The sequence below is a fragment of the Echiichthys vipera genome, assembly GCF_963691815.1.
Source record: "Echiichthys vipera genome assembly, chromosome: 9".
In the NCBI taxonomy this organism is placed as follows: domain Eukaryota; kingdom Metazoa; phylum Chordata; class Actinopteri; order Perciformes; family Trachinidae; genus Echiichthys; species Echiichthys vipera.
The window spans coordinates 25,587,929-25,611,522 of record NC_139834.1 but is presented as its reverse complement, the minus strand read 5'-3'; the positions used below and the strand labels follow the sequence as shown (position 1 = coordinate 25,611,522).

General features: G+C 41.6%; 1 protein-coding gene across 1 annotated transcript in view; it reads left to right on the top strand.

The window, feature by feature from the left end:
- tafa5l (TAFA chemokine like family member 5, like) overlaps positions 1–20,919 on the top strand; it is a 40,977-nt gene extending 20,058 nt beyond the window's left edge. Inside the window, exons 3-5 of the mRNA XM_083920845.1 lie at positions 3,298–3,425; positions 18,698–18,740; positions 20,300–20,919. Coding sequence (XP_083776971.1) covers positions 3,298–3,425; positions 18,698–18,721 — 152 coding nt within the window. The 3' untranslated portion in view covers positions 18,722–18,740; positions 20,300–20,919. The remainder of the gene's footprint in view (positions 1–3,297; positions 3,426–18,697; positions 18,741–20,299) is intronic.
- Positions 20,920–23,594: the final 2,675 nt, after the last annotated feature.

Here is a 23,594-nt window from a genome sequence, read left to right as displayed (position 1 = left end):
GACTCACTGTTGTATCTCCTGCTTTGCTCTGAGTCTCGTCTGGCAGTGCTGTGTTGTGCTGGGCAGGGCAGGGCTTGGCACTGTGCATGGGGGACAGATGGTCTTACGTGTGATCTAGTTGGAGGTCCAGAACCGTACCCCAGCAGGGACCCTGGCAGCTGACAAGCCTGGCCCAATGTCCGCGGTCCCTGGGTGGGACTCCGACAGTGCTTGCAACAGGCCGGGCCACCCAGGTGTCAACCAGACAGATCTCTCTCTCTTTCTCTCTCTCTCTCTCTCTCTCTCTCTCTCTCTCTCTCTCTCTCTCTCTCTCTCTCTCTCTCTCTCTCTCTCCTCTCTCTCTCGCTCTCTCTCTCTCTCTCTTTCTTTCTCTTCCAGCCACCGCATCCAGCTGTTTTACCTCTGCTGCTGCTGCACACTGCCACCATCACAAACAGAAAACATCACACAACAGGCCTGAAATCCTGGTCACACACAGAACAGATACCTATCGTAATAAAACCACAATAATTCCCTCCATTTGCATAATAGCAGCATGTAATAGATACTGTAAGATGAAATATAACTGCAGACAGATATTTGCAGACAGCTTCAGCTCAGACGCTTAAAGTCTGCTCAGGATACTGTTGATGTGTGTCTTTGTGTGTGTGTGTGTGTGTGGGTGGTTGCAGCATACAAGCCTTTTAATGTGCCTGCCAGCATATTGGACGGATAGGTTTGATGGATAGAGACAGGCTGAAGCCAAACTGCAGCGATGCCGTTTTGTAGCTGCTTGTGTTATTCATGATGTTGTTGTTGATGAAGTTATCATGGTGACACTCTAATCCCAACCAACACTGTGCGACTGCTCCACGGCTTACGGCACCAGGGAATTCATCAAGTCATCACAGATCAAGTCACACTTGGACGGCATTGAAAAAGTAACAAGGGCAAGCTATCGAGTGCCTGGATACTGTGGCAGCAGCTGAAAAATGCATTTATTTTAGCCAACCTCCGCGACTCTGGGCGGTTAGTCAGCACTCCCGCCCTTTGCCAGCTCAGCTTTATTCCGTGCCCTGGAAATTGAGTTTTGCTGGCCCTGTAATGTACTCAAAACTACATCTGCAACTGACTGATAAATCTACACTTTGTTGCGCCTGATGGATGGCTGTGAAAATGAAAATTCACCACAGCATGTTGCAGTGTCAAGAGGAAGGTCACTTTAGATTTTCTCCTGCTCACTGAGGAACCTCTGCTCAGGGTGAAGCCGAAATGACCATTTTGTCTCAGTTATAATATTTCCTCTAGCTTGTTCGGTTCAATGAGATGACAGGTTCCTCGATTGTGTTGTTCCGTTGCTGTGTCTCTAGCCGCCTGACTACTCCGTGAGGGCAGACTAAGAAAACACACCTCCTGATGTTTCAACAGTATCTATTATTTTCTGAGAGAATGGCTTCATATCTACAGAGCTGTAATTGTGTCTGTGTGTGTGGTTACATACATGAGGGTGGCTTGATAAATACCACAAGATGACAGATCTTTATTGGAGAGCAGCGGTGGAAGTATGACACTCCAAAGACCAATTTCAGACTGTTAACAAGGCCTGGTTTAGGAATACCTCACAGCAAAATGTCACAAGGCCTCTCTCTGTTCCGCCCGCAGCTCTTCAGTGGACATTCGACGAATTGTAGTTCCTCTCTTTCAATTTGCCGACCCTGCTACCTCGTTTCACAATGTGCTGCCCTTGGGGATCGCAGGTAGGCAGGAGCGGCGGCCTCGGCCAGGTCCGCCGAGAGCTGATAACCTTTCAGTGTTGCTTCAGCACGCTGTGTAAAGAACAATCAGAGCTTATCAGCATCGACTACAGGCGAATGCTAATTCAATGTCATGCAGACCGACTGCAGAGGGAGCAGAAGCGCATTTCACTCTGACGGCCTGATGTCTCAGGCAGACATATAACTTTAAGAAGCGTGTTGGCTTTTGATTGCCTTTCTAATCTGTAACCAACTCCCTCTAATCATCGCACTGACTCCTGCTATTGAATTAATCATTTGTGTGTTAGGATTAATGGAACATAAGATATACAAGGGATATCAAATACAGATATCAAACATCCACCTACAGTATCTACATCCAAAATCAAAGCAAGCTCATTTCCCAATATTGATTAACCTGTAACTTAAGTTCCTATAGTGACTTGACATCATTGTGAGAGTACTAATAGGGAGTATATTACAGGTATTTATGTCTAAACCAGGAATAAAAATATTTTCCTAAAGATCTGAATTGATGAATCATGAATTGCAACATCCCCATCTTGCACCCGATCAGGGACCTTGTTGTATTTTGTTCCCTCATTCTCTTCCCCTACTGATGCCATTTTATTTAAAAAGGTACAAACATGTCCCCCAAAAATAAGCAAACTCTCCTTGCAGACATTTAAAGTTTGAGATTGTACCTCATATTGTGCCATTTCGTTTAAGCGTCCTTTCATCCATCACAGGAGACCTAAATCACATATTATTTTGTGTAGCAGAATACAATTACATGCATGTAGGATGGAAAACCTAGAAATAAGGATAGACCATTTTGTGCCTTCTGTATCGCCACAAATTCAAAATTTCTTCTAATGTAAATGTTTTTCATTGTCTTTATACACATGTTGGAGAGGTTCTTAGATATGATACCTCTGGCTTTTTCAGCAATTGTTGCAAACCCACCTGCACTCATGCATTCCTGCTATGTAGCTCTATTAACTCCTGGTGCGTGATATACTGCCCACTGTGTCTGGCCTTGATAGTGAAAAGAAATGCAACATCAAATCACTTGAAGTCCCACAGGTAAAGTATGTGGCGTTTTGTCCAATGAGTGCACTGTTGAGAACAAATTGTGCCGTTTAGGTTCAGGGAAAGAAATCTATTCTGTGTTGTGAAATGGTACAAATTCATTTCAAGTTTTACCTAGAACTGCATAAAAGAAAACCTTTCATGAGGAATATATTAACAAAATGTCAAAAGAAAAAAGAACTCTTTCGGCGCGGCTGCAGTGAAAAGCTAGCATTAGCAAGAAGGTAATTTATGGTCCGCCAGCTGGTCTGTAAAGGTTACTACCACAGGCAGTTCAGACATGCTGTTCAACAAGAACCTCATTAAAATACTACAGGCTTGTAGACACATCAACATATGATGATGCTTTCCAGTCTGGTAAGCATACACAAGGACAGTTTTGTTCTTTGTTTCAGAAAATGCTGACATTTTGAAGTCTCTCCATGTATCTGTCTAATTTGACTTTTTGCCTTCTTGTCTTTCATCCTCTCAGCGCGAATCGTACGGAGCCGTCAGTGGTGTGAGATGGCTCCCTGCCTGGAAGGGGAGGTCTGCAGCCCCCTGTTCAACCGATCTGGCTGGACCTGCACCAGAGGCAGCGGTCGCATCAAGACCGTCACGGTAATTTACAAGACATGACATTAATACGCGCCATATGCACTCAACAGCATCGCGTCGACATTTTCAGCATTGTTACTCCCGTGAGCTGATCGATGAAGCAGTAGCCCAGGGCCCGAGGCAGCACACAGCCACCAGGTTTCAAAGACTGCATCAGTACTGGATCTCAAAGTGTAGAAATAAAATGCTGAACTTGAAATTACTCATTATATTTGACAATTTCATTTTGGGACATCCTATCTCAACAAATCAAAAGAACTGAACTCCTTAATTTTATTCAATATCTCAGCACATTGCTAATATTTTACAGTAAATGCACTGGCATAAACTAGCACTAGACGTTAAAAAAAAAAAAAATTCTGCAGCCAACAGGGATGAAATATATAAAAGCTGCCAGATTAGGCTGGGCTTGTAATATCACATTAGCATTGACAAAATACACCAAATTCTTGTGGCTCCTGTGGCTTCAACCTTGATCTTGTTACCAACTCACATGTAATAAATGGCTAGTACAGTATAAAAGCTTGAACTGTGATGTGACTAGCACTAGCAATATGTGTGCAAGACAATTTTTTTGAAAAAGTTAAGGCGCCCTCTCAGCTGCATTGGCAGTTGTTCTTTGCAGTAGTTTGATTGACTTTTCCCCCAACAACATTCCACGAAGATCCCTACTCTGCCTCAGATTGGCTTGGTTTCTTTCTTCACAGAATGCAGCATCAGGGGAAAAAATAACACTGCCGGAGAAGTTTTGGTAGATATACTTATTGTTGATATGGATTGTTGATATGGCACACAGATTAAAATGGCACTTCATATCGAAAAGGTAGCTGACCACTGTTGTAGGCTATTTAGCAATATGATAAACTGCAATACAACCTTGTAATCATCTGGGTTATGAACCAATTTTATATATTATATTATATCTATCGATCCATCTATCTCTCAATCTATTTATCTTTATATCTACCTAAAGGCTTCATGGCTCCAAGATAGGCACTGCGTCATCTCCAAGGCTGGCTTTTGGGGGAAATAATTGCACTGTCACACATGGAGAAGAACAGGAACATGCAGTTTGGTGCAGGTTAACAGACTTTCTCTCTGAGATTTAAGCCTCAGAAGATATGTGAATATTCACATATCTTATGAGACAGTGTGGTAAGTGGCTAATTGACGCTGGTGACAGTTACTGTTGATGGACAGCTGGATAGCTAACACTAGCTTGAGCGGGAGACGACTGCAGCACAGTCATACAGTATAGCAGCATCAGACAGTAGATCATCGTATTGAAAACAGTTTGTTATTAACAGGTTTACAGATAACACTTAGCTAGGCTGCACAATCTGAGAAAAATATGCAGTAACATTGAATATCGCGATAATGATAGTACTTTGGATAAATACACGGATAATAAAGTGTAATCAGGTCTGCCTTTTATAATGCTGCTAAAATACAACAAAGGAAATATTTTCCAACATTATTTTATTGAACAAACTGAACATTGACCTCAACACAAAATGCACAAATAATAAAAGGAACGACAGTTATATTTTAAATCGCACTGTGTTGGACAGGGGTAGACTGAAGGGACATGGCTGCGACTATTAGGTAACGGGAATGCTCATGTTCAGGCAAGGTTACAAAATAATTATTTGACATGTCTATAAAAGAAAGCTTAGTTTACTGAGAAATAAATGCATACAAAAACAGGTAAAATTGCATTGACATCTATCTACAGGACCTTCTGATTTCTACCCCCCCCCCCCAAAAGGGGGAAGTAGCTGTATGTGGATATGTGTGAATGATGATCAGAGCTTTTACCTTGAATGTGCTGTAAAACATGTACTGACAAAATGTGAATTCAAATACGAATGTGATTAAATCATTTGCTCATACAAGAGATCAGACATTTTAGGTGTCAGTGTCGTGCTGAGAAAAACAGTTATTGCTGACAACAGTCTTTGACCTCTTCCTGACTTTGTGAGGGATATAAATGAACACAAAACATGTTACATTTTTAAAGCCTTCAATATGGTGTCATTTGGTCCTCTAGGCTCCTCTCACAGTGCCACATGCAAACGCCTTAGAGCTGCCAGTGCTGCAGTGCTGACTGAGGCTTTGCTCTGTGATCAACTCTGATTTGATTCACAATGCACAGGAAAGACAAAGCTAGCTTCAGTCTGAGTGAGGGTTGACTGATATTTTAGTTTTTGTTGTCGTTATAAAGGAAGTATCATGTTTGAAAGCCTTGAGAAAAAAAACTGTGTAGGTCCCCTCAAAGATAGTCACTCAAGGGCTATACTGCTCACCTTCAACTTTGCTGTCCATGAAGAGAAATTTGTAATATAAATACTAAAATAATAATACTTATAAAATACATGTGCCCTGTGATAGACTGGCGTCCTGTCCAGGGTGTACCCCGCCTCTCGCCCGATGTCCGCTGGGCCCCCGGCGACCCCGATAGGGACAAGCGGTTGAAGATGAATGAATGAATGAATGAATGAATGAATGAATGAATGAATACATCAAGCGACAACAGGAAACCTAAACTGTTTTCTCATATGAACCCCGACAATGTCAGGAGAATCAGATCAGTTCAAAGGTTGTTTTGAAACTCCAGTCCAAAGTTTCCCTTTCTCACATGCAGCACACAAGGGAAGACTGTCCGTGTCAGACGCGTTCTCACTTACTGGAAATACGGTTTAGGTGAGAGGTGGCACCCGTGTAGAGTGTGCAGGACGCAGGACATGATGCGGATTACACAGCTGTAGCATTGCTGGTTTGTAGTTTGGTCATAAACAACCGAGTCTCCTTCTGTTCTTTGAATATGTTGATGAATTCAACAGAAGTTCCTGAATCTCCTCGTCTCTCCTCATCTCATCTCATCTCATCTTCAACCAGTTACCCGGGGTCGGGTCGCGGGGGCAGCAGCTTAAGCAGTCTCTCCAGTGAGACATTTTTTTTCTTTGTGTAAATCTCCCTTCTTTTTCATCCTCGGAGGTTTATTTTCATACAGTTATGCACCAGCCGCATGATAGAAACCAGAAGCAGCAACATGCCCACTCACTAACTGTAATATAAATTCTCCCACTTTGTGCTCAAACAGACATTAAGGACATTTGTACCAGGGAGCTGTTAGGGTAAAGTCCATTTGATATCCAATCCAACTGGATACAGCTCCTCAGGGTATTGTCTCAATAATGTCATGTTTGTAGTGCATGTGTGAAAGGGGCTATAGAGTTATTCAGCCTGGTTGGCCTTTGGAAGTCTAAAGGATGAATAGGATACAGGGAAATATCAAGAGCCTCTGAAATTGCTAATATGGGAGATATGAGACATTTAACACCAATGATCTTGCTGGCCACTTTAATTATATGTTGCAACCTATTCATGTCACCTGTTGCCTGGTCAACGGCTGAGTCACCATGGATACAGGTCTCAATTTAACACCAGGAAACTTCCAGCTCAATGGGAATGGAGGAGTTCTCTGTTCTCTCTACATATGCAGGCTAGTTTTCTTCCGCCATTCAGCTGATCTGTAATTGTCCATTAAACGCAATTATAGCCTCCACACTACCACTGGACTTGTCTAATAACTCTGACTCCACTGGCATTTGTACAGTATGTTCATGTTCAGTTGGCACTGCACAAGTTAAGCATTTTTTTCACTTAAATACACACAAATTTGAATTTTCTCTGTTGAGGGATGTAAACTTCAGAGACAGAGCAAGTGAAACAGCACAATACAACATGTCGATGTCAACAAGAGATGACAGGACGGACAGAGCAGGAGAGACTGCTGTCCTTATCGTCAGGTACACAGGGTCAAAGGTCAACCAGTGACTTGTTCTCATGATTTTCACTCTCTCTATCTTTTATCTCCCTCACTTACTGTCTCTTTATCTTTCTCTCTCATGGGCTTGTGCTCCTCCACCTCCTCCATCCAGCAGCCTTGGGCAGCTGCGGCAGATTTCATGCACGTATTCCCATCTTGCTCTAATCTACCCTGACAGCACACTTAGGTTAGTGTTTTCTTTTGTACACACATTTACAAAAAAAAATGCAGATTACGTGTTCCACTGCATATTCTTAATTAGCTGTTGCAGAGGAGAGTTTTATTGCAGAAGTTAATCACAAGTGATGCTGGCGTTCTTCTGAGGGGGCAGGGATAGGGAGGATTTGGCAGCAGAAGAGAGGAGGTATCCAGAGGTATTTGTTGTAAGACCTGAAACGGGAGGAAAGCACATTCTGGAAGATAAATGGAAATGAGAAATCGATAAATAGAATTGATCAGGCTGGAGCGGAGAGAGAGGGATGGAGAGAAAGAGGGAATGGGATATAGGGCCGGGTTGCTGCTCAGCCACTGGCTCTGGCTGGCCACATCACTGTGTGCAAGAGTGTAGAGAGGGAGTTTAAATTGTGAGAGAATCTGTCTTCACATGTTCATAATCACGTTACAAAGGTGCACTCAGTCTGACAATATGGGTTTGAGAAAGCTAGCTGATAGTGGCTGCAGTCATTATTCATGCTGTGGTGTGTAGGCTTGACGTAGGTGGAGCCACTGAAATAAAGTGACAAATGTCCCAGATGATGGCGGATCTTTTATACATTCATTCATCTTCAGCCGCTTGTCCCTGTCGGGGACGCGGAGGGCTGGAGCCGATCCCACAGCTGACATCGGGCGTGAGGCGGGGTACACCCTGGACAGATGGCGGATCTTGCATCCCATAAAACGTTACACTGCTAATATCAAATAAACATATAGGGCAGGCAATAAAATGTTATACAATATGAATCCTGTACTTTTTGAATCTATTGAAGTTAAGCGTTCAACACTGTATTCAATGATGTAACAAATGTTAAAAATGGCTAAACTGAGATGAGTATTTTGTTGGCTGAGAGGAACACCTCAGTTCTGAGTGGCAGTCTTATTAATGCTCATGACCTGTAGCTACGACCTGACAACGACAGGAGGAGGATATGAAATGTTGATTGAATTTGTCTGACACCCTATTTTTCACAAGCTAATTCAGATCTATGAAGTTCCTATGTTTTCATCATTAGTATGATAAATGTTTGAAAGTTTACCTGGGAAAATGACGGAGTAGAGAGCAAGCTAGCAGCAGTTAAAACTGAATATATTTAATCAGTGTTAAAGGTTCTATTCTTGAAATACTGAAGTTATCATAGACCACTCCCCAGCTCTTTAAATAACGACGTTTTGGGACGACTATTGGTGTCTAATACCAATGCACAAGGCACTCACAAGCACTAACATGCACACACTGCTGGACTGGCTACCAAGACAAACAAACAAACAACCAAACAAATCGGGAAGCTCTGATACAGCTCTGTGACAACACACACAGAGGGAGAGTGACTGTAACTCTGCTCTCTCTTACTCCACCATATCTTTGCATATCAGATATTTGTTTGCTGCTTTATTAATGCTCTGAATGTTGTGTACAGCCCCTTTAGCAGCAGCTAATATGTTTTTTAGACTTATAAAAATAAAAATATCAGTTTAAGTGTACGCTATATTAAGAGTATTTTCACCACTTTACCTTGCAGGGCGAACTTACGCGGTTCTATAATCTCTCCAAAGCCACCGGCTCCATTGGAAAAAAGATACATTTTAGATGGGAAGGAGTTGAAAAGGTTTGCTTGTAAAGTTTATAAGAGCAATCCTTAATTGAGCAGCTGTGTTTTAAAAGACATACATTTATATATTCCTCTGGGGAGCCATCTCTGTTCTGTTCAGTTTCAGCATGTTTTTGTTTCTTTTATGCTTTTGCATCAGTTAACATTAAGATCTTGACTTCTGCGCTAGGTTGGAGTTGCTCAACGAATGTATGCCATATTAGCATATAATATAATATAGCATATTTGCTATCTTATATTAAGTGTTGCTCAAATTAATAAAAGAGGGTTATTGTGCCCTGATAGTGGTGGAGACGTCCTGGGTATGATCTATTTCCCCATCACTTTGGTCCAGAGAAAGGCATCTCACCAATTATTGGACAGATTACCGTGTAACTTGGTTTGTGACACTGATGACCCCCAGATGATGACTCCTAATTTAAGTTATCCACTAATCTTACCTCTATTACCACTCTGAGGCCAAAATGTATCTTAGACCAACACTGGTCCATACATCATTAAAACTAATGTCTGTGTTTCCATGAAACTTGCACTAAATATTCATGAGTTCTGTTTTGATGTTGACCACCTGACTTTTCCTCTAGTGCCACTATCAGTCCAAAATGTAGATGAAAAATATTAAAATCTAAAATAGGCAGGCTCCCATGAGATATACTGAGTGCTTTAATTCTCCTCAGAGGAGGAACTCTTAGGATTTTAGACACTGTGAGCCTCCCTCAGGTCAAAAACAAACTTTGCACACCAGAAATCGTGCAATCAAACAGATTTCCATGATTTTGCTAAAGCACAGTCATGCTCCCAAAGGGATAACACCCTCTGATTTAAACAACCTGTGGCCTTTTCTCGAGTGCCCATTCATGACAAACTTTACTTTTCATTGATTTATATCAGCTGCTAACTACATTTGCAAAGTGCCATTAATTATGACTTTTAACCTTTAAGGTAATGTGCAGCTGAGTTTACAAGTAAAAACATTTACAAAAGTGGTGTCTCACTACCATAGGCTGTATAGAAAGATCGATGACATGACAGCTCCCTGAAAGTGAAGCCAAAACACCTGGATCTCTCCCTGGTGGCTTGTTGCATCAGAGGTCATTAACCCCACCTCCTCCATGTTAGTCGATGGAACATGGGCCAAACTAAAAAGTAACATAACAATGTTTTTTTCCCCCAAGGATGGTTAAAGTCATTTTAAGTAGTTCTTAACATGCTGATGTTTGTACCATGTTTATTTTTCTGATAAGTTTGGTGATGTTATGTTATATGTGGTGATACAGGTTGAAACATCATGATTGACCGGTTGCGATCGGTCGGTTGATTGTATGGGCGGGATATCGATGACGTGGCCCCACCGCCTGATCACTGCGCAGACTCTGGCTCCAAAAATGAAACATGGCAGCGCCCTTATCAGGGATATTTTGGCTTTACTTTGTGTAGTGGGAGGAAGGGGAGATGTGTCGTCTATATGTACGTACTACCTTCAAAGCACTCTGCTGTCAAACTATTTAAGATATAATGTTAATTTTAATAACAGTCAATTGTTTTAATTTAGGTTAATTGTGTTGAATGAGTTCAATCATTTTAATGCAAATAATTATGACCTCTAAATCAGCATGACACTAAAAATCAAAGCTGCATATTTTGTACAAATGTGCATGTAACACCAATCAACCCACCACCAATTTCATAATAAATGTCGTAATAAAAACACCAACCTGATATATGTTTGCAGTAATATTCCAGTCTAACTGCACCACACACACACAGACACACACACACACACACACACACACACACACAGACACACACACACACACACACACACACACACACACACACACACACACACACACACACACACACACACACACACACACACACACACACACACACACACACACACACGCACACACCTGCATCTCCTTCTAAACACAGCCTCTTCTCCGCAGCCCCTCCTGTGTGTGCAGCTCACGGTGGCACTGCCAGGTCACACACTCCAGCCTAACCTGCTAATGGAGTTTGCATATGCAGACCGCTCTCCACTGCCAGCTCGCCATTAATATGAATCACTCTCTGGAGGCTCCCCCAAACAAGCTGGCAATTTGTCTTCACTAGTGAGCCGCTGAAAGGTCTACATATGATATTCTCCGAGGTGGGAGGCGCATTTGTGGAGGGGTGGGGCGGAGTGTTTTGAGGTCGGTTTCATACACTTGACAGGGTTACAAAAGAGCACAGTTTGTGTGTGTGTGTGTGTGTGTGTGTGTGTGTGTGTGTGTGTGTGTGTGTGTGTGTGTGTGTGTGTGTGTGTGTGTGTGTGTCTGTGTGTGTGTGTGCGCGCGTGTGCAGTTAGGGTGGGGGAATAGCCGTCGGGTGGAAAATTGACAGGACAGCCTGACTGAATTCAAGACAGTAAAATTATTTTTCTCTTTTCCGGCGAGCAAAAGGGTTATGGGATTACATCATTTGCTCCCTGCTTGGAGAGAGCTCTGTCAAGAGCTCTACTGGGCTCTATAATCAGCCTTTGCTAATCAAGTGATGGGCTGCATTTGAAACTATGCATAGAAATGCTTCGCCAATTCAGGGTTGGACCAGACTATTCCCCCAAATATTATGTTCTGGGCTTCAAATGTTACTTCACAGAGGGAGCTTAAATGATGGAATGTAAGCACTGGAAACCATGATTAGATCCCATTCAGACTGTGGTTTGATATGTACTCGACAGTAGCTGGGAAAAAATGCCTTCCTACACCCACATAAGAAATGCCACTGCTCAGCTCATGTGTAGCCTGAGGAGAAACTGAACAGTTGCAGTTGGGTGTTTGTGAGAGTTGCAAAATGAACAGCGCACGCACACACACACACACACACACACACACACACACACACACACACACACAGCACGACCCTGTCGGTCAGAGAGGATTGCATCATGTTTTTTAGCATTTTCTTTTTTTTCTGCCCTGGTGGTCCACCACCAGCAATGTGCTGTTTGTTCCAGCGTCAGCCAGGGCGAAGAGCTAGAGGAATGTGTGTAGTCCTGCCAGTGCTGCTGTAAAAATGAAGACATCATAACCAGATAGCTCTGCAGGCCTTTGAAAGGATGCCATATGAAACAGAATTTACCACTTATACAGGAAATATAGGTGAAATAGAGAACATGGAAACAGGTGTTTGAATAGGAATTGTTATGCATTTTATACAAACAGGCAAAACAAACAGTAACATTGCATTTATGGCACCATATCAATACAAATGTTCCTGTCCACTTATGAAGCAGTTGTGAAATTGTCACCTCTTATGAAAGAGGCGACAAAACGACATGAACAGACGATGCAGCTCCACAGTGTTGTTATGTAACGCTTGCTAGCACCTCAGTTATAAAGGCTTCAATGTCTACGGCAAAAAACCAGGCAGCCAAGTCATGTGTCACCATGGTCACTGCTGTGCTGGCAACCCATCTGACCAGAGACAGACTTCTAATGAGCTAGCTTCTCAAAGGCAAAGCAACACACTCGCAGGCTCTGTCAGCAACACAACTGCTTGTGTGCAGCTCCACGAAATGAAATGTTAATTAGTTGGTGAGGTTGGAGAGTGGAGATGACATTTCCTGTTGGCTCCATAGCATTAGTGTAAAGGATGGAAAGAGATGAGGTGTCCAAGTCAGAATATACAGAAAGAAATTTAAAAAGGAGTCTCAGATGCACGAGCATGTCATCCATCTCTAACTAAATCTAGTGTTTTTGTAATGGTTCTTTTTGACAATATCCTTGAATTGATGAAATGTTCTCTGTACCACTGAGTTATTTCAAACAGTACAGAAGCTGGTGGAGTGATCTCAACCCTACTGGCAGAATCTTCCTCAATACTCACTAGAGCACCAAATGTGTTTTGCCTAATTTGCATTTCCTTAGCCTGTATGTGAATTTACTCTTATCTTTCTGTGATTTGAGCATATTTTATATGTAAATTGTCGCTTTGTATTTGTCACAGAGCTGTCTCCTGAATCTCTTATAAACAGATTTTGTATTCTCAGTGTGATGTCACCTTTAGATGAAGGTGGATAGTGAAATTTCAGTAGGCAGTATTCATTCTGTCTAAATAAAACGCATAATCAGAGACTTAAAGTAGGTTGTTTCTTGAATAGTAACTACTTGTGCTGAGGGCTCTGAAGGACACATAATGGGCCCCGAATAAAAGGATGTGCCATCAGTGGTGTTGTTTCTCACACAGCGGGAAAATATTAGCAAGGAAATCAGAACCGGAGGTCATTAGAGAAATGTTTGCATCTTCAAAATGCATTGAAAAAAACCAGGCCAGAGCATTTCCAAACATTAGATATGCATGCTGTGCACAGTGTCCTTCAATGCTCTGCAGGCTCTCAGTCTCATTTTTCTTTGAAATTATTAAATTCTGCGCACAAGTAAGAAAATTCTAACAATCGTGCACAACTTATGTAATCTATTTCAGGAGTGTTGTGTTGAAAGAAGTTTTCTTTACTGGAGTTTCTTTGCAGAAATATAAGAGAGATGCAAATCTGCATTTAACTCAGACTACTCTTCTCAATTCATTCTTAATCTTAAGACTTGAAGGCACCACCATGCTTTCTTTGATACATACATCAGACAAAGGAGCACAAGTCCAGCTGGCTCACCTCCAGGCTTTCACTCACATCCCAGTTTGTGAACTGACAGTACTCCTGTCATATTGTATCTGACAGCCTCTCTCTGGATCATCAGGGATAACGTACTGGAGCCTGGCCGCTTTGCCTTTGGATATACATTTATAAAGTGACTGACGTTCAAACAACATACGTGCCCCGGAGTGCATAGAGGTTACGCTCGACAAGCAAATATACTCTTTATTTTGATTTCATTTACAGATCTTCTATTTATCAAGCGGGGAAAGAAGAATTCACTCCTTTGGTTTCAGCTCATCTGTTTGTCGAATGCTGCTCTGGCATGATCATCAGTCTTGAGGAGATAGCTTGTGGACTGATGCAGAAAATATATTGAAATAGGTTGGATTGATAGAGATGTTGAGAAAAGAGAGAAAATCCACCGTTCCATTCACCTCTTTTCATTTCTGTTATCCTCGGTGTTGGGTTACGGAACATAGAGACAGCGGGAAGCTTCCTGATTACGTTCACAGTATCTAATGTTTCTTCTTGTGTTCAGTCACAAGACATAAAAAACAACACTGTTGTTTTGTTTTTTCCCTCTCCTCTTGTGCTGCCATCATCTAATAATAAAAGAGTTATTTTTTCAGTTTGCCTTCACAGGGCGTATGTTGCCCCCCTCCTATCTGTCTGAACGAATGTGGTCCCTTCTGCTGTCACTTTCAGCACACTTTACCCCGCTGCCCTATTTGAAGTTCTGTCATTGCCAGGCTTTGAACTGCCATGTGAGTTTTACCCTGCACAATGCTTGTCTCCAGAGCTGCGGCTGCTGTGAAATTGTCAGAGCCATAGGCTACGTTTCAACAGGGTTTTTGTACCCAGAAAGCCTGTCAATGGGCTGGACACATTCAGCATGCTCAACAATATCCTATTACATTGTTTAGTGCAGCTACCTCTGATGTAACCAGCCACAATCTATCATTTCTGCCCCATTCGCATTGCTGTTGTGTCACCCTGAAAAACACTTTCCATTTATACAAAGCAAAATAGATTGTTGTTGAATTGCTTTAATTTATTGCTACTGCATACTTACATACATCAGATTTCATACGTTATGTTCTCTTAACTCCAAAATATTGCTTTGACAGCTATAGGTACCTGATACTTTTACTAATACAGGTTAAACAATTCCAAACAAAATTATGATCAACTTATATGCAAAATATAGAAAATATGATGAATTGTTATATGTTTGCATAACATTAAACTTCTCAACAGTGTATACAAAATTAAAATAGCCTTTACTTTGACCAGCCACTGCATTAAAATGTGGTTCACATCACAATGCATCAGTAGTAATAATTCAATAATACCATTCTGCATATTATATGTACAAGAGTGTCTGGATACTTCAGTACATTTCACTCAAATGATTTGTTTTTGCCACTTTGCTACAAATCTCAGACACTTTACATCTCAGCTAAACATCTATTTAATTTGATAAGGACATCACAGCATCATTAAAGTTGTAACATACATGTATGCACAATTACCAGGTGCACTGTGTTTAATGTTTTTAGCAATTCTCTGATTTGCAGCATCTTTCCAGGGGGCTTTTTTTTTAATAAAAAAAAAGTTAAAATAGAAAAAAGGAAAGTACATACACAGATACATGCACAAAATACAGGTATGTCTACAGTCTACAGTGTGAGTGAAGTGCGTTGAATGTCCAAATGAGGTTTTTTGTAATGCTTTGCCCGTCTAAAAATTGGAATGTGTCTTTGTCTTTCCATTCCAGGCATCCTTTGCTTTCCCTTCATTTAATGAAAATCAATACACAGGCTCTTGACACTTCTTTGATTTGTGCTCCGTCACAATGAACATCAAGCCATTATTCATTTTCTTTCAGTTACATTATTGTTTTAAGGTATCATTCAGATTAATCTGCACTCAAACTGCATTATCATGCAGCAGTGTTGGAACGTTTACAAGAAATATACTTGATGTTCAATATAACGATCACACACCTCAAGCCAGTTTCAAAAGCCTCATTGACTTTCATACTGTACAGAAATAAGTGTAAACCAATGTTGGCATCCAAAAATGGGCAGCACAAGTGTTTGTAGTATACATTATTTATAGTTGAAGAACAACTACTTTTTTTTTCCTATGGCCAATTAATCAAATGTCTTTATGTCATGTCAAAGTGTTCGCCACACTTTGCAGTTTCCCTCAGCTCTCATCTTTTCAGATTCTTTAATGAACTGTTTTTGTTAGCAGGACCTCATCAGCAACAGCTGTTTTCAGTACACATTAAACTGCGTACACACACAGTTAGCAACTAACCGGTGAAAATAGTGGAGCATTTAGCGGCTACATGTTTCCCCGAAGATTTGGTTGACCAAAATCACAGCTATGAGGAGACTGAATGGAGTGAATATATATATATATATCGTGTCTATTGGGTGTGCAAATAAGGATATGCTTGCTAACACATTAACCATAGCCACTTTAATAGGTTATAGAACGTCAGTGTTTGTTCCGTGGCCCCAAAGTGTAAAAAATAAAATCAATGAATGCAGCTTTAAAGTGCTAAAACTTTGTGTTAAAATATTGCGTGTATGATTAATCAAGCAGGATTTTGTTTCTACTCTTACTTCAGGTGTTGTTTGTAGCTGCCTCCCCACAAAGAAAGCAACAAATCCAACCCAATGCTTCGTGACTAGTGTTGGTTTTGTACCTCTGAGATAGCTCTGGGTCTGTTGCTCTGATGTGTTTGTACGGCCGGCACATACTCTGGGCATGAAGCACACACTCAGGGTCTTCAGTAGGTGATAGCTGTGCTTGTTAGCCTAATAACAACAGTGCAGTTGCAGTGGCTGATAATGACTGGGACCTCAATGAGTCTCCAGTTGATGAAACCAACTAAGCCCTGTGCAGAAGTTCGCTTGTTAGGAGAGACCCCGGGGAAAGATTTTTAGTTACTGCGGTGATTGCACAGCGCCTGTCTGCCTGGGTGGGCTGCTGCCTGCTGGTGAGGCTTTTGCGGCTTGAAGTGCAACCCACTATGCAGTGTCTGCTTTGTTTCCCCTGAGCACTGTGCAAACATGCTGTCTGCTGTACCTGCAGCGACTTTCCCTCCCTGCTGCAAAGCTTTCACGGAGTTGTAAAGCTACCTTGGCTGAGGATTTTATTTGTGCAATGGGAGGCATACTGTATCTTAAAAAAGACTTTGATCCTAAAATATGCTGTGTTGATGATAAGGAATGAAAGTTAATTGAATCCCTTAATATTTTTGCCAATCTCCGCTGGCACTCTCTCACAGATCCAGGCTGTGCACCTCATCTGAACTGTGAAACTTTATCATTCATGCACAGTGCTCAATGTTTACAAGTGGCGATGAAACGAGGGCACCCCGAGCTCAGATACGAGGTCCAAATGTTTCAATTTCACCGCAGCATAAGCAATTAGCGGCACGCTTATTAGCGTGCTCCCCGCTTTTATTCTCTTTCTTTATCTGTGAATCTCCCTCATCCCTCGTGCCAGCGGGAGATGAATATATCTTCGATGTCCTTGGATTCCTGTCTTGTAAACAACATAGACGGTGAGCACTGTTTACCGGTGTGCGTGGCAGGCGAACAGCCGTCTCCGTCTCCTGCACAGTTCATCCCGTGGGGCCAAACTCACCTTGTTACCCTTTTAATTAGTAAGAGCAGTTAATAGTGCCCGCTGCTTCTGCCGCCTCAGCACTCTGCATCGACTTCAAGAATCCCTCCAATCGATAGCAAAGAGCCTGACTGAGACAGGGAACGGAGACAGGGGGGGGGGTCCTATTGTGGGAGCAGCTCAGGTACATTGATGATGGTTTTTGGAGAAGAATCAAACAACATACTTTTTTCTTAGAGGAAACCTTTGGGTCGGTTGTATCAATATCTATTCTTTCTCTATTTTCATTGTACAGTTGGAGGGATAACAAGGTCTCTGGGTTCCTTGTGCACATTCCCTCTCACCCAGTTTCCCCTCTCCAACATTTCTCATCTCGATAATGAATGTAATCAAAAAGCTAAGGGTTTGCTCGGCACATTCTATTGTGCCCTTATAAGCTTTTATCCTCTCCAACTGCTCGCCCCCTGTACTCATTTCTTTTCTTGTTTTGATTTAAAGATGCAGTGGAAGTATTTAGCATTTAGATGACATGCTGCTGGAGAGGTGTGATGGATCAGCGCTTCTTCAGAGGACTGAATTTCTTCGACAGTGCCGGGGCTGGTCTTGCAGTCAGAGCGACAGATCGCAGGACGACATGCCGGGCAGGCAGCAGAATACCAAGTCCACCCCGCTGCTGCAGATAGCCTGGCACAGGCGAGAGGGGAGCAGAGGCTGCTGGGAATGCCAATGCGCTGCCCAGACAGCCGTCTCGCCTTGGCTCCTCTGATTGGCTAAACAGACCATTAGCTTCCTGATTATGATTAGCCGAGTCATTATCTACACAAAAGTGGCTCATTCACCAATATTAAGAAGGCAAGGGGGGCTGTTTTCTTCCTTCGGTCAAGGGGAAAACTGTGTTTTCATGTGTTGTCCTGAAGATGAATGTAGCATGCATGAAGTTGTTGTTCACAGACAAACAAAGTGAAACACCGTTTATCAACCTGCCCTACAGCTAATGTGATACAATTTTCTATGCGTGTGATGCCATTGATGGAGGAGAGTAAAGGTCTCTCAATTGTTAACATGGATGATGAGGTGGCCATTACTCGCTCATATTTTCTGGTTGAAGGGAGAAGCAGCGTCCTCAGCAGTCATAAAAAGTGAGAGAACAAAATAACCTTCAGCTTCCATCGTCTCGCCTTAGATATAATTGGAAGACATGCCATCTGTGCTTTTAAATGGACATATGCTGCTCTGCGTCCACGGCCACTAGGCTGAGGAGGGAAAGTTGAATAATATGTTAGTGAAGACTGGCCCTCTGTTCCTCCGATACTGACCTTCTACTTTTCTTTTCCAGCCTTTGCCCAAGGAGCCGTCGTAGGATGCACAGAAAACAGCAAGTATGAGAGTTTTTTTTATCACGTATTTTGTTCCAATTTGCATGTGTAACCCTGCTTCAGCCGACATTTTGATTGTGGCATCTTGTAAACTGCAGAAATAATAAGAGAAACTTGATGAACGGAAGCCTTACATGTACTTCGAAGTTGTACAAAGCTTCAGTGCAGCTCAGACCTGGAATAAATCAGCCATTACTGTGTATTCGTCATTTATTTTTTTGTGCTGCTCTCCACGGAGCTCAAATAAAGATCATCCAGGACTTGGAGAAGACACAATCGGATCCCCCATTTCTCAAGATGCAGTCACTTTGAAGATGTGAAAAAAAAGTGAAATCAAAGGGGTTATTGGAAAGAATGGAAACTAAAGAGCCCCACTGTGGTTACATCAAAGGGAGAGGCTGCTTCGAGTGTCCATGCTTTCTTTTAGGACATATACAGAAAGCTGAAAAGGGAGGAGGTTCTTGGCAAAAAGCAATAACCAAAAGAAAAGGCTACATTTTTTAAATCCTTTTCCAAATGCCATGCTAACAGATTTCGATTTGGCTGCCTGCAGAAGTCGATATTATAAGTCGGCCGGTAAACTAGAGTCAGGAGCAGGCTAGCCCGGCTTCCACAAACAGTTTTCTATTCTCTAAAAGACAAGGAAATCTAAAGATTAAACTAAAGAACATTGACTGAGTATCTGTGAAGCTTTCGTATGCTGCAAAATCCACCGGCATTTTGAATCTGCATGCTTTATGTCTCCTAACCAATATTCTAAGATTGATTTTCCCTCTTCCACCGAGAAAACAAAATGAATCACGCACAATTACCAAGGACAGGGAGAAAGGGGGAATTGGGGTTGTCATGAATATTTATTTGCCAGCCCGGGGAATTTGTGCAATTCTGTGTGGATTTGCCAACTCATATTTAAGTGTCTGAATGATTTATACGGGCAGTCCTGGGTGTCACATTTGTCCACTGTCACTGTGAATCCTTTATGTATTAACATTTATGGATTTATCCATATAACATATTCATGGCAGAGTTCTACTATGATTCAAATGGGTTTCTTGATCAAATGTTTGGATAAATTAAGTCATTAGCTACCGAATTTCATTGGGGGTGAAAGATACAACAGATGAAAAGCCTTTATTATATAGAATTGTATTTTATTTATGTAAAAGAAATAGTGATTAAGTAATTTAATAAATGTATTAGCTTTCTCTCACAAAGGCTGAATGTAGCCTTTGTTTATTCCCTGTGCATATTTACCCTCGTCTTGTGTTGCTGAAGCCTTTATCTTAATGTGGTAGTATTAAATTCAGACTTGTGTTACATAAAAAGTTATGGAAATGTTTACCACGTTTGACTTGTGTTACATAAAAAGTTATGGAAATGTTTACCACGTTTGACCTCTAGGCTTTTACGTAAAAGTGACCCGGGCCCTTATTCAGACATTAGACATGTAAAATTGTGAGCTCAGCTAGATAAAAAGGTGCGCGTCTAAAAGAGACTTCTCAAACAGCCATGTCTTGTGATTTTTATTTTCTCCTTCTCTTTTTCTCTCCATTCCTCTGCAGGTTCATTGACGTCCATGCTACAAAAGGAGACCAGTCACTACACCAGAGCATTGTGTCCATTCACCAACGAGACTCCCAAACTTTAAACCAGGTTTGACCTTCGGTTAAAAAAAAATCTATATATATTCCAGAGTTTCTCAAGTCACCACAGTGAAAGACTCTCGGCAGACTCGGAGAAATCTCTTGTGAACAGCATGGTACACATTGAATCTTCACCGCAGCCAAATTTGTGGACAGAAAATAGAACAAAATCCCTGTGAGGAACATTTATCAAGCAGGCAGCGGAATATTCATTGAAGTACATTACCTTTTTGTTTTTGTCCTTGTTATCCGACGTCAGGTCTTCAGGGGACGGCTCCTTGAAGATTTTTTGTACCTTTGTGGTTTGATTTAGACCTGTCAGAAGGTCTTTCAGAAGTCAGCCCCTTCATCTTCTTTACTATCCTCCCTATGAAGCTGGCCAGGGTTATATTCCCGCCAAGTCTCTTTAAAGACAACTCGCAGCTAAAGAGTCCTTACGGAGGCTGAGCCAGCCCATATTGTCCATTGGATTCTTCCTCTCTTTGGCTGGGTGGAACTTTACACCTCCAATATCCCTGCATACACTCACACGCAGGACATGAAAGTCTATTGGAGCATCACAGAAGAGACGACGAGTCTTTACTCGACGATGGAAGGTCACGATGCTGAAAAGTGGACATGGACTTAGCTTATAACTTATGTTTTTTTAATGTGGTGCCAGCATAGACTAGAAGAGTAGTTTTTGTCAATGAACCTCACACATCTTGTATACACCACAGGGAGTATTTAGCAGATGGACCCCTGGCTCATTTTAATGGTCTATACTTTGTGTGTGTGCGTGTGCATGTTTGCATCTCCCCGTGTGTGTGAGTGTGTGTGTGTGTTTGTGTGTGTGTTTGCATCTCTTCGTGTGTGTGAGTGTGAGTGTGTGTGTGTGTTTGTGTGTGTGTTTGCATCTCTTCGTGTGTGTGAGTGTGAGTGTGAGTGTGTGTGTGTGCGTGTGTGTGTGTGTGTTTGCGTGTGTGTGTGCGCGCGTGCGTGTGCGTGTGTGTGCGCGTGTGCATGTTTACATCTCCCCGTGTGTGTCTGTGTGCTTGTGTGACTGTGTGTGCACATCCAGAGATACACTGTGAAATAAGTCATATCGAATGCATTATTCATCCTCTTGTATATTTTTTGGACACGCCCCCAGAACAGAGCTCACCATCTGGCAAGAGAAGCATTTGTGATTTTACAGATGTTGGATCTCATTTGAATCTTCACGGATGAATCCTTTTCCTTTGCTTTCGTGTCTTTTATTGAGCACATAGAGATATTTATATTGGGGCAAATATTATTGAAGCTGGGGACAGAGCTGCAGTATGTCACATAAGTTAAATTCTGTAATTAAAATCGTTTCATGCGTGGTTAAGTGTATTCAGAATCCTTGTCTAAATTGACTATATTTTGATATGAAATGCTTTGGTCAGCTGGACGTGCTGTTTGCGGATTTCCGATGCTTGATCTATTTGAAATGATGTGTAAATATACATATATATATATTCAATCAATGTATTTTATGTTCTGTGGGTCTCATTCCAAGAGGAGGGGAAGAAAAAGAGAAGCAAGAGGCATTCTTCTGAGAGAAGTGCAAGAAGTGGACACAATAACACGGACACCAGTGAGATATTTCAAAAACACAGGATAAAATAAAACACCATCCAAATCCCACAACATAATGAGCTACGGTCCGCAAGATGAACGAACATCCCAAAGTCTCAAAGAAAGGACCTTCACAGAGGTTGTGTTTGTTGCAGGCAGATTATAATAGATTGCATAGTATTGTAAAGGGGTTCCTGTTAATGTGTCTACACCCTGGTTTTTTTTTTCATAATTTCTTTGTAGTAAAAAATCCTGTACATCTCCATTTTAATGTATGCATTTGAGGATATAAAGAGAGCATCCGCTCCCCGGAGCTGCGGAATGTGTATTTGGTGCGTGTGTGTGTGAGGTTTTTTTCCAGGTCAGCATTGGTCTGTGTCGTGAGAAAATACCAATTTCCACCTGATCCCATACCTTTGATTTCATGCTGCGTTTGTTTATCGCTCGTCTGCATCCACCGTAAATAAATTGTCCCGTTGATTCGCGTCACTGTTGATGCAGGAGCTGCCGCCGCAGTCACACTAAGCAGGGCAGTGCCAAAGTGGATCTAGATCTGGGCTAAATCCAATCTCTGGACCCTACTTGTAAAGTGATCAGTGAAACCTGACAGTGTGTGGGAATTTACCAGCACATATCAAAGTAGGTTCTGCAAGTTTTAGCACTGTGCCGCTGACACTCAAGCTCAGATGCACACTATCTGGGGGCCAGAGCTGAGGGGGTGTCCTTAAATCGTCAGGACTATAAAGACTACTTATAAATATTTTATAACTTTTATTTCACACTCTCCTTATTTTGAAAAGGGCATTGCTGGAAAACTACAATATCACAGGCCAATTATTTTTTTCCAAACAGGGACACAGCAACAGTATCTGCGACAAACTGGAACAATAAAAAATGTTCTAGTGAAGACTCAAATGAAACTCGGTGACAGTTTCTATGAAGCCCATGTGTATGATGTATTATAATGTAGGCTACTACATAATGCATTATAACAGCAGCATATTACAAAAGTTGCCAAATGCCTCCATGTGAGGGTAATCAACAGTGAGGTGTGCGGTTATTGAAAACTAACACAAAGTGCAGGTTTGGAAATATAACATTGTGCGGTGTGTTATTTTTGATTACTGCATGGTGCATCATGAATTTTCCTACCTAAACTGTAAATATGCTCTTTTAATGGAAAACTTGTATCGCTACAATCTTGGTCAACCTTGGAATAACCTAACATTTTTTTTCACTTCTCAAACAAGTAGAAGAAGCCAGTGTGCAGTAACCATTAAAACCAGCAGCTATAAATATATATTTTAGGATAGAGATGAGAGTGCTGCGTCAGACCTGTGCAGTTATTTGAAAAGAATGATGATGTCCCTCAAGGCAGTTAAACCTAAATGTTGTCTATTGCCATTTCATAAAATGAATTGGATTTTAATATTGGACTTAATAAAAGTTGCTTACAATTGCTCAACCTAATTTGCATGAAGAAGTTGTAAAGTTTTATGAACATTTCTTCCTGGTTGATAATTTTCTGGGATGTTTTTAGAAAACATAACTTGTAAAATAGAGACAGTGTTCAATTGGAGTTAATCTTAATGAATTGCTAATATAACAAAGCCTTGAGTTCCCAATAATAAAT